General features: G+C 44.7%; 1 protein-coding gene across 2 annotated transcripts; it reads left to right on the top strand.

The window, feature by feature from the left end:
* The first annotated feature begins 3,922 nt into the window (after positions 1-3,922).
* garem (GRB2 associated, regulator of MAPK1) lies at positions 3,923-17,713 on the top strand. 2 transcript variants are annotated; one of them, XM_060931685.1, is made up of 6 exons: positions 3,923-4,262; positions 7,703-7,843; positions 10,120-10,250; positions 10,732-11,913; positions 16,473-16,648; positions 16,730-17,713. In XM_060931685.1, exons 1-6 carry the CDS (start codon positions 4,142-4,144, stop codon positions 17,535-17,537), a joined length of 2,559 nt encoding a protein of 852 aa, XP_060787668.1. In that variant the 5' UTR covers positions 3,923-4,141; the 3' UTR covers positions 17,538-17,713. The 2 variants fall into 2 exon arrangements, with proteins under 2 accessions (XP_060787668.1, XP_060787678.1); XM_060931695.1 differs by lacking the exon at positions 7,703-7,843.

Genomic DNA, 17,713 nt, shown 5'->3' with positions numbered 1-17,713 from the left:
ACCGCTGCACCACCATATTGCTATGAATTAACATGTTAAATAGTATTTCGAAGTAGTGTCATCTGCTAATAGTCAATATTATATCTCACATCAAAAAATCCCCATGCAGGGTTTGGCCAAGGATGGCTCACATGACATAAAATAGTTCCATCATTGATTAAGCAATGTATTTTGTGGCATCAAAAAAAAAGAAAAAAAAAGAATATGGTGTGAGTCAGTCATGGTGTATCCTGGATATGCCATGAACTGACATCACAATTTCAAGCTATATGGCTGACTCGAGTCACAGCTGTGGTTCCGCGAGCATTTCTGTGTGTGTAGATCTACGCATCATGATCATGCCTAGTGAGGCAGGCGATAGCATGGCACATTGCATTATTATAGTCAAGTCACTAAACCTCAAATCCGCAGTGTTCAAGTCCAAGTCTCATCTCATCTCATCTCATCTCATTATCTCTAGCCGCTTTATCCTTCTACAGGGTCGCAGGCAAGCTGGAGCCTATCCCAGCTGACTACGGGCGAAAGGCGGGGTACACCCTGGACAAGTTGCCAGGTCATCACAGGGCTGACACATAGACACAGACAACCATTCACACTCACATTCACACCTACGCTCAATTTAGAGTCACCAGTTAACCTAACCTGCATGTCTTTGGACTGTGGGGGAAACCGGAGCACCCGGAGGAAACCCACGCGAACACGGGGAGAACATGCAAACTCCGCACAGAAAGGCCCTCGCCGGCCATGGGGCTCGAACCCAGGACCTTCTTGCTGTGAGGCGACAGCGCTAACCACTACACCACCATGCCGCCTTCAAGTCCAAGTCATTAAAAAAAATTGAGTTGAGTCCGAGAACAAGAATCCAACTGCACCATTTGACGGTGGCTGTTTCAGTGCCATTAACATTAGTTTGTTCCTGAACATGATGTATGAACAGGTGAATGTGTTTCTCTTTATCAGGGAGTGTCAAGTATTCTGTCAGAGATGGTTGGGAGACGGATGTAAGTGCAGAAAGTGTGTTTATTAATACAAGTGAAGACGGTAAACAATCCAGAACAGCAGGAAAAATTGTAAAACTGTGAAACAGGCAATAGGTCGAGTGAGGCACAAACAGGCTATCGTAGACTCGGCAGAATCAAAGACGAGAAACAGGAAATCAGGAACCCAAACAAGGAAATAAGGCATGGTAATGTGTCAGCAACGCAACTCAATACTTCGCAAAGTAAGTGTGTTTTCACAGTTTTTATATAGGTGTGCTGATTGCACCTTAATCCTGTGCAGGTGCAAGTTGTTTCTGGCTATCTGGAGCGCCCCCGAGAGTCTATCTGATGCATGCACCAAGGCGCACAGATGTGACACTTTTGCACAAAATTAGTACAAAAATTAATGTAGATATAAATATATTATGCCAAATTATTATGGAATGTTACAAAAAATAAAGAAAAAATCCAAGTCCTCATCTCCAATTGACGAGTCCGAATGCAGTTAATGCATGAGTCCGAGTCATCAGTGCTTGAGTCCGAGTCCTGGACTTGAGTACTACAAACCTGGTAGTGCGCAGGTCAAAAGTCGCACTGACATAGACAACAAACATGGCTGCCTTCAGTGAATTTATGCCGAGATTCAATCTGAACACTTTTCATTTGGAACTTTTTGATGAGGTTCTCTTTTTGATGGATTCTCTTCAGTGACTGGCATAGTAATGTTTAAGTCTAGGCTGAAAACATATCTGTTTAGTCAAACCTTTTGTTAATGGTGTTTATGAGGTAAAGGTGTAGATCTGGAGAGTCCTCAGACATAGAGTGTTTTGGTAAACTGGGATGTATGGATGCTGTCAGTCCCCCACTCGCTTGCTCACTCGAGTTTGTTGACGGCGTAGTGGCTGCTGCTTTATGTCCCGGGGCTCCCTCATGCCTGTATTACCTTCTGGCTCTCCCCTTTTAGTCATGCTGTCATAATTAGTTTTGCTGGAGTCCCTGCTTGCATTCAGCACAAAATGTATACTGTTCCTACTTATTCAGGTGACATTGAGTATACTTAACAATCTGTGTTCTCCCCCCCCCAAATTCTGTCCCTCTGAGTTACATGTCAATCCTGGGATCGAGGTGCTGACCTCTTCTGCTCCTCGGACCTGCCTGATCCATCCTGACGCCCTATGTCTGGGCAGAGTCTCATCACATCGCTCCTGTGGAGGACGGCCCCATATGGACAGTTGAAAGTCACACTCGGAAGATGCTCTGGACACTTACAGTAATGCTTTTGTGGCTGAGGACTACAGTTGACTTGCTAACTTTAGGACTGCAGTTGTCATGAACAGTTTTGCACTCAAGTTTCCATCAATGAAGAGTTATAACATCAACGAAACAAACTTCATGTTAAAACTGTTAATGTTATAGTCATGTTGTCTGTTGTTGCCCAAATGAGGATGGGTTCCCTTTTGAGTCTGGTTCCTCTCGAGGTTTCTTCCTCATGTCATCTGAGGGAGTTTTTCTTTGCCACCGTCGCCACAGGCTTGCTCATTGGGGATAGATTAGGGATAAAATTAGCTCATGTTTAAAGTGCATATCCTGGACCAATTTCTTTTTTTTATATGAAAGTATGTCCCTTTACTCATCTAGAAGGGTAATTTTGCACAAGGCCATCTGTCTACAGCTTAAAAAAAATAAAATAACAAAACACGTCTGGAAAAATCCCAAGGGAGTCTGGAGCCAGATTCGTGACGTCACCTGCGGAAGCACCAGCAGGCTGCGTGAGCTTTGCATGGTTTCAGTGCACAGCCTGTGTAGACCAAGCGCTCCCATTTCTCTCTCATTGTCCGGTCTTTTGGGAAACGATGAGTACTAATCCCATCAAGATTGGTGTTGCTACACCCTCCTACGATACATCTGTTAACCATTTTAATAATTACGTGATAACGTTGAAGAAATTTGCAGAAAACCACCAGGTCGTTTTCTCATAAACAAACCAGCGCTGACGTAGGATTCAGAGGGAGGCGTCCCGCACGCGACGTCACGAAAATCAATGTTTGCCGGGAAATCCAAACGCCAAGTTTTTTCAGAGGCGGACCAATTCGCCTCAAACGGCTTGATTTCAACTGAATTTTTCTGGTATTGCGCAAGGTAAAAAAAATTGCCCAAAATGCAAAATGTGACAGATATTTGACCAAAGTTTAATATAAAATAGGAGAATTACATTGATCTTGCTCCTGACTTTACCCGTGATATGCACTTTAAAAGTCATTCAAATTCTGTAAAGCTGCTTTGCAACAATGTCTACTGTTAAAAGAGCTATACAAATAAACTTGACTTGACTGGCATAGGGGCGGCACGATGGTGTAGTGGTTAGCGCTGTCGCCTCACAGCAAGAAGGTCCGGGTTCGAGCCCCGTGGCCGGCGAGGGCCTTTCTGTGCGGAGTTTGCATGTTCTCCCCGTGTCCGCGTGGGTTTCCTCCGGGTGCTCCGGTTTCCCCCACAGTCCAAAGACATGCAGGTTAGGCTAACTGGTGACTCTAAATTGAGCGTAGGTGTGAATGGTTGTCTGTGTCTATGTGTCAGCCCTGTGATGACCTGGTGGCTTGTCCAGGGTGTACCCCGCCTTTCACCCGTAGTCAGCTGGGATAGGCTCCGGCTTGCCTGCGACCCTGTAGAACAGGATAAAGCGGCTAGAGATAACGAGATGAGATGAGATGACTGGCATAGTACTATTTTCTTCAGGGCTGCGACTTTCACCTCAGAGAATCCATAATTTCAACCGGAGCCTCTCAGTGCATGGTATATTTGATCAGTATACCGAAATCGTACGCCACCGTGATATATCTAGTACCGTGTGTAACATATCGTACGGTAATATGTGGGTTGGGGCCTTGGCTTTCTGGTTCTACCAATCAGGTTACACGGCGATGGTTGCCTAGGTAACGTCATGGAGTAGCTGGGAAGAGGAAATGGCCTCTGCAGTGCTCGGATCTCTATGGTCAGGGATACATGGCATTTCCTGTCAGTGTAAACACACAGTTGAGCTGACATGGCTTCAGTGCAGGACCATGACCGTGTTTAAGTAAACAAAGGAGCACGTCGCGAAGTTTTTCTCCATGAAAGAGCCACTTTGGGTGCTGATGAATGTGGCGGTGGGTTAGCGAGCTAACATGGACCTCGGCTCTATGCTATACAACAGTTTAAAAGATGTAACATGGAGCTCGACTACTCTGCCCCTGGACCGACTGGTGAGCGCCTACAGACTGCCCCAGATTGTAAAACTGGACAGCGGTAAGCTTTCATTGAGTAAAAACGCACAAGGTTTGTCTTTCGGTTCGTCTTCTCGGTGCTGGTAGATATATTAGTGAGGTTTATTAATTTGCTTGAGTATAAACTCAGCCCTGAGCAGAGAGGCGCGTGGGTGGCAATGTTACTCGGATGGAATTCCAACAATTAGCCAAGCAGCTAGCGTTAGCATTAGCTTTCTCCCTGGCTAGTCTTTTTTTTTTCTCCCCCCTGCAATGTCATTTACTAGCTAATTGGGTATCTTTTAGATAACATAGCAGCACGGTTTACCTGTTTTGTTGTTAGCTAACCAGTTATCATTCTCCAAAATGAAAGCGTTCACATTCCTAAAACATGTCTCCTGCTGGAGAGCTAGCTGAGCTGGGAAAAGTCACAACTATCTATTTAGATTTGATTAATAGAGCAACTCTGGGACATATACACGAGCTAGACGACTTGTTTGTTAGTTGTGTAAGCAAGCAAACAAACAAACAAATATTTAATCCATGACCTGCTTCACTAATGTCCTTCATATACCAGACTTTATTAGTTAGCGAATCACAGAGGCTGTATAAAGTTTTTGTGGCCTTACTGGTTGAGAGACTGTTAGCACAGTGACTGTGATACAATTTAATTACATAGCTATAATTTTTTTTTTATAGTTATCCACTGACTCTAAATATAGTGAGTATGCCTCCTGCTGAGTTTATGTGCATGTAATATGACTTGGGAGACATGGAATTTAGGACAAAACTCCCACAACAGAAAACACACTGGCTTATTCTCTTATGTAGGGGGACACACACACACACACACACACACACACACAGAGTTTAATCATTAGCAAGAACCTCAGACTAGCTCGTCAGTGGCACCTCACTGTCCTTGACATATTTAGGCTTTGCTGAAATCAGCCATCAGAAATCAGCGATCGCAAAGAATTTGTTTTGGATTTGAATGAATAAATGTCATTACATTTTTAATTACTTCCCAAACGCAGGTCTTTAGCTTTTGACGTAAGAAATTTAACTGACTGGCTGGTAACCATAAAAGAATGTTTGTTTGTCGATGAAAGAATCGCTGTTGATGGTCCCACATGGGGCTGAGAAAGATTTGCGTTCCCTAAAAACGTGCTGTCTCAGGGAGGTTTTTTTTTTTCTTTCCTTTCCTTCTTGTCGCTGTCACCTCTGGCTCATAGGTGTCTAATGGCCCTTTTCCACTACCCTTTTTCAGCTCACTTCAGCCCGACACGGCTCGCGTTTCGACTACCAAAAAACAGCACGACTCAGCTCGCTTCAGCCCTGCTTAGCCCCTAAAACTTGCACGGTTTTGGAGTGGGGCTGAAGCGAGCCAAACCGTGCCGAGTGAGGTTGGGGGCGTGAGCAGACACTCCCCTGTGCACTGATTGGTGAGGAGGCGTGTCCTCACATGCCCACACACGCCCCGCGAGCACGCTGGGATCTGTAAACACCGCAAACCCGGAAGAAGGAGAATTAGGAATTACGAGAATTATGAAGCCTTATGCGCCTCGCCTCATCTGTACGCTCTTGCCAGTATCTGTTGGCGTTGTCGGTGACAACAAGCCACAGCACCAAGACCAGCAACACTAACGACTCCATGTCCTCCATGTTTATTGTTTACTATTCGGGTCGTGAGACTACCGCTTAAAAGCTCACTGATGTCACTGTTTGCGCTGCTTAACGACATCACGTGACGTCCACCCACTTTCGCTAACTCCACCCAATGTGTCCACCCACTTCCAGCCAGCACGGTTCAGCACGGTTGTAGTCGAAATGCAACTCCAACAGCCCCGCTCAGCCCGACTCAGCACGGCACGGCTCAGCCCGGCTCAGCCGCGTTTGTAGTGGAAAAGCGGCATTAGACTACGTTCAGACTGCACCCTGAAACGACCCATATCCGATTTTTTTGCCCATATGCGACCTGGATCCGATTTGTTATTGACAATCTGAACGACACAGATCCGATTTTTTCACATGCGACCCAGGCCGCTTGGATAGGTGGTCCTAATTCCGATGCATATCCGTTATTTTCACATGCGATTGCAGTCTGACCGGACAGGTCGCATTCATGCGACCTACACGTCATCAACAAGAGACAAACGTCACTATTCTGCGTTGGCTAATCCCGCCTCTTTGGTGGAAAACAACAACATTTGTACAGTTTTCAGAATTTAAATAGACTTTTATAGAATTGATCAAGCTAATGGTGGATTTGGTAGGGACCTGGATGTTAAACCATCCTGTATTACAAGATTATAAGATTGTTCTGGAAATTTCCAGTAATTTGACACCTTCGGTCTCATTAGTCTGCTGCCCACATTAATCAGATTATTGTGTGAGTTCCGCCGCCGCCACAAAAACCACATCGCCAGGTCTCGCCTCATCTCCATGCTTTACTTGCAAACTTGAAGAGTGCGCTTTTTTTTTTTGTTTACGTATTACGTAGATGTGCTTATTACGTGTCAATTTGCGCATGCGGGACACTTTTCTGTTGTTTTCCGTTCATATTGGAGATCGGATACAAGTCTCATATAATTGGTAATGTGAACGGCCTAACAAAAAAATCTGATTTCACAACAAATCAGATATGGGTCGTTTCAGGTTGCAGTCTGAACGTAGTGTAAGTACAACTCAACGTACAGGTTTCTGTAAATCTGCTCTTTACTAGGGGGGAAACCAAACAAAACACTATACTAATAAAATTTGAATACACCACAAATGGCGCAGCAGGTAGCATCACCACCTTTACAGATCCTGGGTTTGATCCTGACCTCTGTGTTGAGTTTCTGTTCATGATCTCCCAGTGTCTGCACTGGTTTCCTTACACCTCCCAAAAACATGCCAGAAGGTGGATTGGATAAGATAAATTTATCCCTGGTGCGCTTTCTGTCTCTGTGTGTGGGGTGGTGCCCTTCAATGGACTGGCGTTGAGAGTGTATTACCACTGCGACCCTGATCAAGATAAAGTAGTTACTGAAAGCGAGTGAGTGAATCCACCACCAGTAATTTCTGATAAACAGGGAATCATAAAAAAAATAATAAATTGGTAGTCTGTTATAATCGAAAAGGGCTTTTCTAGTAGCATAGAAAATTCTCTGCCATGTAGTGTTTGAAATACAGAATGGAAATAAATGATGCATAAGCCGATGTAAAGGTCAGATTACTTTTGTAGCAAGGCAGAGTCATGATGCGTCTAAGAATCAATTCTTTTTTCCATCCCTCCTGACTAGATAATGACTGTAATAAAGCCCACATAGTTCTCTGTTAGTGTCCGTATGATATACTGCCAAGTACCTTTGTAATGTTAAGATACTGCCTTTAAACACACTATATGTTCTCTGTTCTTCCTGACTTCCGGTGCTGATACGATAGTGTCCCATTTCCATGTTGATGTAGATAAAGTGATAGGCCTGTCATTCTCTCCAGGGGAATCGGTGGAAGGGCTAAGAGAGAATGACTACCTCTTGATTCATTCATGTCGGCAGTGGACCACGATCACCGCCCATAGCCTGGAGGAGGGCCATTATGTCATTGGACCGAAAATCGAGATCCCCGTTCATTATGAGGGTGAGGCTATGCGCTTTACTGCACTTTTTGCTCTCGTTCTGTCCGTCTGTGACTCTTAACTGTGTCATCCCTTCTGTCATGCGATATGAAACACCATTTGTGGTGTAATATTTCCAAAGAGCATAAAAGAAGAGATGAAATGAGGAACCAGACAAGCAGGTTTTTCTATCTAAACCACAGCATTTCCCATCAGTTTTATGCTGGCAGGCAATTATCTAATTTCCCTCGCTGTATTGGTATCACTCTTCTGGGAAGGCTGTTAAACCATTTAAATGCTAAGGAAAGACTTTTAATGATTCATGATGTATACAAGTGTCTATTAAGTTTGTAATACATCTGGGGGAAGCCATGGCCTAAAGGTTAGAGAAGCAGCTTGGGTCCAAAAGGTCACCAGTTTGATTCTCTGGACCAGCAGGAATAGCTGAAGTGCCCTTGAGTGAGGCACTTAACTGCAACTGCTCCCTAGGCTGCTCTGGGTTTGTTGTACGTCGCTCTGGATAAAAGCGTCTGCTAAACGCCTCTAAATGTAATCTGTCTATAATTAAATGCGGGGATGAAAAAAAAATCATTACTCAGTATTTAGAGATGGGCGGCACGGTGGTGTAGTGGTTAGCGCTGTCGCCTCACAGCAAGAAGGTCCGGGTTCGAGCCCCGTGGCCGGCGAGGGCCTTTCTGTGCGGAGTTTGCATGTTCTCCCCGTGTCCGCATGGGTTTCCTCCGGGTGCTCCGGTTTCCCCCACAGTCCAAAGACATGCAGGTTAGGTTAACTGGTGACTCTAAATTGACCGTAGGTGTGAATGTGAGTGTGAATGGTTGTCTGTGTCTATGTGTCAGCCCTGTGATGACCTGGTGACTTGTCCAGGGTGTACCCCGCCTTTCTCCCGTAGTCAGCTGGAATAGGCTCCAGCTTGCCTGCGACCCTGTAGAACAGGATAAAGCGGCTAGAGATAATGAGATGAGTATTTAGAGATAATATCAACCCTGTTGAGGTTTAAAGTGCATATCACGGGTAAATTCAGGAGCAAGATCAATGTAATTCTCCTATTTTATATTAAACTTTGGTCAAAGATTAGATTAGATAAAACTTTATTGATCCCTTTGGGTGGGTTCCCTCAGGGAAATTAAGAAATTATTGAAAAATTAAGAAAATATCTGTCACATTTTGCACAATTTTTTTTACCTTGCGCAATACCAGAAAAATTCAGTTGAAATCAAGCCATTTGAGGCGAATTGGTCCGCCTCTGAAAAAACTTGGCATTTGGATTTCCCGGGAAACATTGATTTTCGTGACGTCGTGTGCGGGACGCCTCCCTCTGAATCCTACGTCAGCGCTGGTTTGTTTATGAGAAAACGACCTGGTGGTTTTCTGCAAATTTCTTCAACGTTATCACGTAATTATTAAAATGGTTAACAGATGTATCGTCGGAGGGTGTAGCAACACCAATCTTGATGGGATTAGTACTCATCGTTTTCCAAAAGACCGGACAATGAAAGAGAAATGGGAGCGCTTGGGCTACACAGGCTGTGCACTGAAACCACGCAGAGCTCGCGCAGCCTGCTGGCGCTTCCGCAGGTAACGTCACGATTCTGGCTCCAGACTAACCTTGGGATTTTTCCAGACGCGTTTTGTTATTTATTTATTTTTTTTTCTGCTGTAGACAGATGGCCTTGTGCAAAATTACCCTTCTGGATGAGTGTGTAAAGGGACGTACTTTCGTATAAAAAAAAATGAAATTGGTGCACTTTAAGCTGTTAATAGCCCCAGTAATGCTGTATAATATTTTTCACTCTTTATAAAGAATGCATTGCAATTTTCTGTAGAGCATTTATGTAACTGATCATATATCACATGCCCTATTTGCAAGCTGGTCTTGGAAGCACTCTGTCTCGCATAAGTTATGGTTAGCGAGTTTGCTTTTTTTTTCTTTTTAATAGCAAGGAAGATTGGTTGCAATTTCAAGCTGTCTGACAGAAACTTAGACCAAAATAGTCACTAAACATGCACTCAGGGTTCAGTTTGTTCTTATCTTGGGGGGAAAAAAATCAATATTAATGTGATGGCAGCAGTCTAGAAGCTACTTGCTCTAAAACTTCTACAAGTCTAGAAGGTTCAGCAGTGAATGTTTTACAGTTGAGGACTACTTCAGAAAGCTATTGATCTATTACTTCAGTTTCTAGGAGCAGAATAGGAGACAGTGAGGATTTATCTCATAACTTTAAAAGAAAATTGGAACAAAAGTAACTTTTTTTTTTTTTTCTTTTGTTTTGTCGGGCAGGTCAGTTCAAACTGCTGGAGCAGGACCGGGATATTAAGGAGCCGGTGCAGTACTTCAACAGTGTGGAGGAAGTGGCCAAAGCTTTTCCTGAACGAGTTTATGTCATGGAGGAAATAACATTCAACGTGAAGGTATGGTTTTTCTGTATGGAATTTTTTTTTAGCTACACTTATATACAGATCCGACCTGCTGTTATTCCCTTTGTCTTAATTTCTGTTCTCACGGTTTCTAATTGCTAGTGTCATTGCCATGCCAAAGGAAATGGAATATTGTTGCTTATTTTTTATATTAGGTGCATAATATGTTGTTTTTTGTTCTGTTAATCCCCAACCTTGACTGGCAGCATTCTACCAACATCACCAGTGGGCCATTGAATCTGAAACAAACTCTTCATTGTCCTCAGAGCTGAATTCACAAAGCCATTGCCTTGTCCAGTCTGCAAAGTTCTTTTGTCTTAGAGTGAAAGGTTATATGTGCGTTGTCTGTGGTTGGCTCTTAATTTCTGCTGATAGAAAAAAAATATTTTGAATGCCTACGTTTATGTAGATCGTGTTTGAAAGGAATTTAAAGACAACTGGCCTTCAGTTGCTAAAGCTAGCATGTCCCCCACAGATGGCGTCAGGCGAATGCAATGAGGACACAGAAGTATACAACATCACCCTGAACACCGGCGACGAGTTAACGCTTATGGGCCAAGCTGAGATCCTGTATGCAAAAACGTCAAGAGAGAAATCGCGCCTCAATACCATCTTTAGGCGCATCGGCAAGCTGAACTCAATCAGTCGTCCAGGGCGGGGCAAGATGCCGTGCCTGATCTGTATGAACCACCGCACTAACGAGAGTGTGAGCCTGCCGTTCCAGTGCCGCGGCCGCTTCAGCACATGCTCGCCCTTGGAGTTGCAGATGCAGGAAGGTGAGCACAGCATCCGTGCCATAGTGGAGAAGACGCGGCTGCCCGTCAATGTGACTGTGCCCGTGTGTCCACCGCGCAACCCACACGACCTGCACCCGATTCGAGAGGGTCACCGCTACAAGCTCGTCAATGTGCGTACCAAGACGGTGGTGGTGTGCTGTGTACTCCGCCCCAATGCTGTGCTGCCTGTACATTTTCCCTTGCATGTTGCCACGGCGATGCCTCGCTTGCTGGTACCTGAAGGCCTGCTGCATGGAGAGGCATGGCTGGAAAGCGTAGTTCATCGCTGGTTCGCGTACTGCCAGGAGCAGTTTGATATCGACAACTACTCGAGAGCAGTGCGTGACGTGAGGGCCGATTGGCCCGAGGACGCTAAAAGTCCCAAGAAAGGCACCAGTGGAACAGGATGTGCAGTCGGGACTGGAAATGGAGGTGGAGTTGGTACCAATGGCTGCCCTGCCCACCTGCCCAGCTCACTTAGCTCAGCCCGGGACGAGCTCACGCAGTCATTCCACCGGCTATCCGTCTGTGTCTACGGGAACAATCTGCATGGCAACAGCGAGGTAAACCTGCAGGGCTGCGTTAGCCTCTATGGGGAGTTTGTACCTCCAGAAGCACCAGATGTGGATTATCCATTTCCAGAGCTGCTAGACAGTTCATCTGGTCCTTGTAAAGCAGATCTGCCGTACGAGGAACTGTGGTTGGACCACACCCAGACGCACAGTCCTGTACACGAGCACAACGAGGCTGTCCGAGGAAACGTTAACGTCTCCAGCTGCCCGTCTGGCCTGCCATACCCCAGTGCGAGTTCTACAAGTGCTGCCTTCCTCAGCGCTGAGATCAATCTACCTCCACCCCCTGTGCCTCCAAAATCTGAAGCTGTGAGTCACTGTTTTTTTTTTTCTTTCTTCTCCTCAGTAAAATGAAGGCCATGTAACAGTAAATATCAAGGACGATAGACATGTCGTAATATCGTTTTATCATGGTTTATTATGATAAACCATCGGTGTTTTTATTAGAGATATTTATAAAGGATAAAGGACAACCATGCATCTCGGGAATATAGTTGCACACAAGTAAAGGTTTTGTAGTGCCCGGTCTTTGTTTTGGCAAAACACACGACTGAGATTCATGATTCAAGATTCAGCATCACATCTGACTTTTATAGGCCATTTAGGGAAAAATAACGAGGTACTTTGCAAATTATGGTTAAAGGATTAGTACCAACATGTAGTTAGTGTTGCAGGATGTTGGTTTAAGTCAAGAACGAAGGAAAAGGAAAACCATGAAGGGGCGTGCAGGTTTTGGGAAATAATCAATGACCGGGTCATTGTTTTTCTTCAACCACATGAATTTGCAAACATTATATTTTTATTTATTAAAGAATGACTGGCATACGTCATGTGTTTTATCTGTTTTAGTCACTTTAACTGTTGTGGGATGTTCTGTTGTCATTTGTTATAGCTATAAACAGTTATTCCCTGACCAGCCTTTCTTTCTCTCTCTCTCATATAAAAGCTAATAAGACTCTCCTCCTAGTCAGAAAACTTAAAGAAGGGATTTATCTCAAAGCACTGACACTGAATTATGTTTAACGTATTTAATAAATGATTCCTTACAGGAAATGTCATTCTTTGTTTTTAAAAATTTATTTAAAGATCCATTTACTGTATTATTAGGCTTAATGATGTGAGCTCCAACCATACGAGTCCCTGTGAATGAGCTGTTTCTATAAAACCTCTAACATAGTCGAATGATCAGATGAGTATAAACCTCTGACATGCTCACAGCCATGTGCTTATACTGTGAGCACATGTTTCTGAGGTTATGAACTCCGCAGCTCTGTGTGTCACAACTGTCATCATAATTACCTGGTAGAGCAAGTCACACACAACTCTCCAGCTTTTAGCTTTGGGGAAAGTCAAATTAGCTGGTTTATGCCAACAAGTATGAACAAAAGGGGGAGAAGTGGAATTAGAGAGCAGTATGATCTCGGCTCCCTGGCAGGTTAATGCACTGGGCTTTCCAACCTGGGACACTTCTCATTCAAGTCTACCTGACCCTCCACTCCCCTCCACTTTTCATCCCGGTTAGAAGGGACTTGCTCCTAATTCTCTGAATTTCTCGGTTCCAAAATTGAGTTATCTAAACCCACCAATGGCATTTTATTTTATTTATTTTTTTAATTTCTGGTATTTACATGTTTCCAAGAATTAAATCACCTGTAGAAAAGAGCAGACTTGGAAGATCATAAACTATGACCTCAACAGTTTTATCAAAGTGGATTCAAGTAAACACGTATGCGTTCGATGGACACAGAGGTTTAGCTAAAAGATTTCTTTAGTGTGGCCAACAAAAATAGTATATTAAAGCTATTCAGCCTTTCGATTTCATAAAATCGGTGAAATTTAGTTCCCTCTGAAATTTTGTCATTGTGATGCATGTTTATTTCTGGAATATCTCACAAAACAAAACCGGCCATTCTGTATCTGGGAAGTTATTTCATTTCAGGGGATTCCCGAGCAAATAATGTACGTGAAATCACTCGCTTCAAGCAGACAGAGGAAGTCTGTGTGCGCATGCGCAGGTTTACCACCTTCTTCTTCTTTTGGGTTTTCCGGCAGCTGGCATCCACAGTGTTGCATTTGCCATCTACAGGTTTACCTTGACCGTGCACTGACAGTTCCATCATTCTGTCACTAAATGAACAGCTGATCACACTGAGGTGCTCGCTGACCGCCAATATTTATTAGTTTGGTCCTGCGTTTCCTTTCCTTCGCAACATAACATCTTTTTCTTCTCGCTTTCCGTTACTGTAGTCGGTCCTTCATGTTTCATTCGCCTCCTTCATTTTTCTCTCCTGTTTCAAATTTGTATCCCACAATGCCTTGTGTGAACAGGGAAAGCCCACCATTACCCCTTTTCCACCAAATCAGTTCCAGGGCTGGTTCGGGGCCAGTGCTGGTTCACAACTCGTTCAACTTGCGAGCCAGCTGAGAACCAGTTTGCTTTTCCATAGCTCGGGGTGCTAAGGGGAGCCACGTCATTACGTCACTGTATACATCAGTTACGTCGCTGCGTTTGCATAAACCTTGGCGCGAACATCGAAGCAACAGCAACACGGAGAAGAAGCAGCAACAACAACAACAATAATAATGGATAACTTCTGCTTTACTGCATCCATGATATCTCGTCACTTATTTAAAAATGGCGACCTTTCGCGGTCTTGCTATTGTTGGTCTTAACAACTCTGCCCCCCCGCTGGCGTAAGCGGTTCTTTCCTCTGGCCCAGCAAAGAGCTGGTGCTAGCCTGGAACCGGTTTTTCTGGCCCCAGAGCCAGTTCTTTGTCAGTGGAAACAGAAAACCCGGTTCCAAACTAAGCACTGGCCCCGAACCAGCCCTGGAACTGCTTTGGTGGAAAAGGGGCACATGTGATGCATGATGTAGTATCTTGAATTGGGTCATGGTGAAGCAGGAAAAAATAGTGGAGAATTTAGGGCCACGTGGCTCTAAATTAATTAATTGTTCTATTAAAATAAAAAACGAATAAAATTGTAAGTCTGTGATTCTAATTTAGGAGCTTTCGGTCCACTAAGGAAAAATAATTGGATGTCGGGGAAAATTCTTTTTATGACCTCAACTTGAAAAATCTGAAAGGCAGTATAGCTTTAAGTTATTTTCAGAATCCATTATCTGAATCGTGACCTTTAGGTTGCTGAGGTTGAAGGAGCCATAGAACCGCACAGGGCCACAATGTGAAAAATGTCCAGTTATTATGAACAGTCCAGTCATTTATTTCTTAAAAACTATGACCAGAATTAAGCTGGAACAAGAAGAAACCTTTATTCGTCACATGCACACTTCAAGCACAGTCAAATTCACCCTCTGCATTTAACCCATCTGAAGCAGTGAACACACACGTGCACACACACCCAGAGCAGTGGGCAGCCCAGAGCGCCCGGGGAACAGTCAGGGGTTAGGTGCCTTGCTCAAGGGCACCTCAGCCCAAGGCCGCCCCACATCAACCTAACTGCATGCCTTTGGATTGTGGGGGAAACCGGAGCACCCGGAAGAAACCCACGTAGACACGGGGAGAACATGCAAACTCCACACAGAAAGGCCCTCACCGGCCGCTGGGTTCAAACCCGGAACCTTCTTGCTGTGAGGTAACCGTGCTAACCACTACACCACCGTGCCGCCCAAGAGGAAATCCAACTGAAAGTGACATTATGTTCAGTTAGTTTCTAGTTAGGTTTCATCCACTGTGACGAACAGGATTTTAAAACGTAGTCACTGTTTGGTTCTGTTCATCAATAATTAAATCTATCAAGTTGCAGTTCAGTAATAATTAAACATTTAAGAATAGATGCTCCTGAGTAGTGCAACTGAAATGCGTTCACCCTGTTATTAGGGTTGACCCCTGTAGACCCATATATGCAGAAAAGGGCAGATAGCGGTTTCCTCCGAGTGTGTTCAGCTGCCATGTAACATAGTGTGAGTAACAGTTAGAAAGATGGGGTGGTCGGCTTCACATGTCTCAGAAGTAGCGCCCTTCCTGATTGGTAGCTGGTGTGCGTGTGTGGAGAAAGCTGGCTAGTGGGTGAGAATTGGCAAATGACCAATATTAGATAAAGCAGCATTAGCCAAAAACCAGTAAATTAGCGACACTTTCCTACTTCCTCATCCAGCCTGTTTGACATCATGCATAGCGATGTGATGAGTGAAGGATGGTGAGCGTAAACTAAAGACAGAAATGCTGGAGCTGCAAAAACTAGCAGTCCGCCTACAGTGATTGTGTCGAGCTGAAAACTCCTGAGCACTGCTTAATGCAGTATGTCAACAGGCAGGTGATACTCAAATTAATATGTGCAGTGACCAGTATATTTGGTGCAGATTTCAAGTAAATTTAAAAAAAAACATGATCATGGTTTTAACTTTTCAGTCACAGACAGTTTTGGCCCATCTGAACTTAAGTCATCTTTTTTAGCACAAAAATAATTAGTTTGGCGGGCGGCACGGTGGTGTAGTGGTTAGTGCTGTCGCCTCACAGCAAGAAGGTCCTGGGTTCGAGCCCCGGGGCCGGCGAGGGCCTTTCTGTGTGGAGTTTGCATGTTCTCCCCGTGTCCGCGTGGGTTTCCTCCGGGTGCTCCGGTTTCCCCCAAAGACATGCAGGTTAGGTTAACTGGTGACTCTAAATTGACCGTAGGTGTGAATGTGAGTGTGAATGGTTGTCTGTGTCTATGTGTCAGCCCTGTGATGACCTGGCGACTTGTCCAGGGTGTACCCCGCCTTTCGCCCATAGTCAGCTGGGATAGGCTCCAGCTTGCCTGCGACCCTGTAGAAGGATAAAGCGGCTAGAGATAATGAGATGAGATGAGATAATTAGTTTGGCGAATAGCTGGGAGAAATTTAGTCTTCACGCTGCTTCGATCTCCACAGGTGAAGGAGGAGTGTCGGTTATTAAACGCTCCTCCAATTCCTCCGAGGAGTTCCAAGCAGACCACTCTGAGCTCCAGCAGCGTCCCAGTGCCATATCCACCCACAAAGCCACGGCCGCCAGACACTCGTTCCCCAAGCCCAACGCTGTCCTACTACTCCTCTGGTCTGCATAACATGTGAGTACTAATCTCCAGTTATCTACTTGACGGAAATGATTGTGTTTTTTATTCAACCTTTTTTGGTATTAATTTTTGCAGAGGAGGAGAGGGTGAGACCTTAAAGGAGATGGAGGAGCAGAACCACACGTGTTACCCATGCAACTGGATTCGAACAGATGCCAACAAAAGCACCAAACCTCCCCCCTGCCTCAGCCCCTCCACTGACACTGCGCTGTCCCGTCTCTCCTGGCCAAATGACTTCTGCGGGCCTGATTTCCACAAAACCGAGGACTTCTCATCAGTGCATTGCCGTAGTTACTCCAGCTACCCGAGGAAAAGGACTCCTGGCACCCCTAAGACTTGTTCCTCGGGCCTCTTTGACTTTGACAGAGGAGGGAGGAGCACTACAGCTACAAAGGCCCAACAGCCTGCGCAGTTTTGTACTAAATCGACTAGTTATACCCTGGAAATGTACAGAGACAAACCTATTGAGGAATGTAACTCTAAACAAAGCAGATCCTGCCCTATCTTGCCACCAAGAACCCCAAAACCCAGTGATGTAAAGAAAGACAAGGAATGCGTCTCAGCAAACGTTGCAGGCGTCGACACTACGCAACATCAGGTGGACAGGGCGAACTCAGGAACTGCGCCTTCCTGTTCTTCTGCTACAGGGCTACAGTGGCAACCACCAAACAACCTCTCGGGCCTTTCCATTGAAGAGGTGTCCAAGTCACTACGGTTCATTGGGATGTCGGAGGACGTGGTTGGGTTGTTTGTTCGAGAGAAAATCGATGGCAATTTGCTCTTGCAGCTAACAGAAGAGATTCTGTCAGAGGACTTTAAGTTAAGCAAACTACAGGTGAAAAAACTCATGCAGTTTATTGGAGGATGGAGGCCCAAAATGTAAGCGTGAACAAAATGGGGCAAAACATTCAATGCCCTGCATAACACTACAGCCTTCAGTATTGCGTTCGACTGTTTTGTATCTATATGCTATGCTATGCACAGTCTGAAGCCTTGTATTGATTTTACTGGTTTGTAGAATATATGTATGATATGAATATAGGGTGCTTTGTGTATTAA

This window comes from Neoarius graeffei, chromosome 1 (assembly GCF_027579695.1).
Source record: "Neoarius graeffei isolate fNeoGra1 chromosome 1, fNeoGra1.pri, whole genome shotgun sequence".
NCBI classification, from domain to species: Eukaryota; Metazoa; Chordata; class Actinopteri; order Siluriformes; family Ariidae; genus Neoarius; species Neoarius graeffei.
Note: the sequence above shows the minus strand (reverse complement) of the source record. Positions and strands in the feature narration are given on the sequence as shown.

Bases quoted from the DNA above. Each gene is read 5' to 3' on its own strand.
- garem (XM_060931685.1), top strand. From the start codon at position 4,142: ATGGACCTCGGCTCTATGCTATACAACAGTTTAAAAGATGTAACATGG. The intron at 4,263-7,702 runs GTAAGCTTTCAT...CATTCTCTCCAG, and splicing joins GATTGTAAAACTGGACAGCG to GGGAATCGGTGGAAGGGCTA. The intron at 10,251-10,731 runs GTATGGTTTTTC...TGTCCCCCACAG, and splicing joins AAATAACATTCAACGTGAAG to ATGGCGTCAGGCGAATGCAA.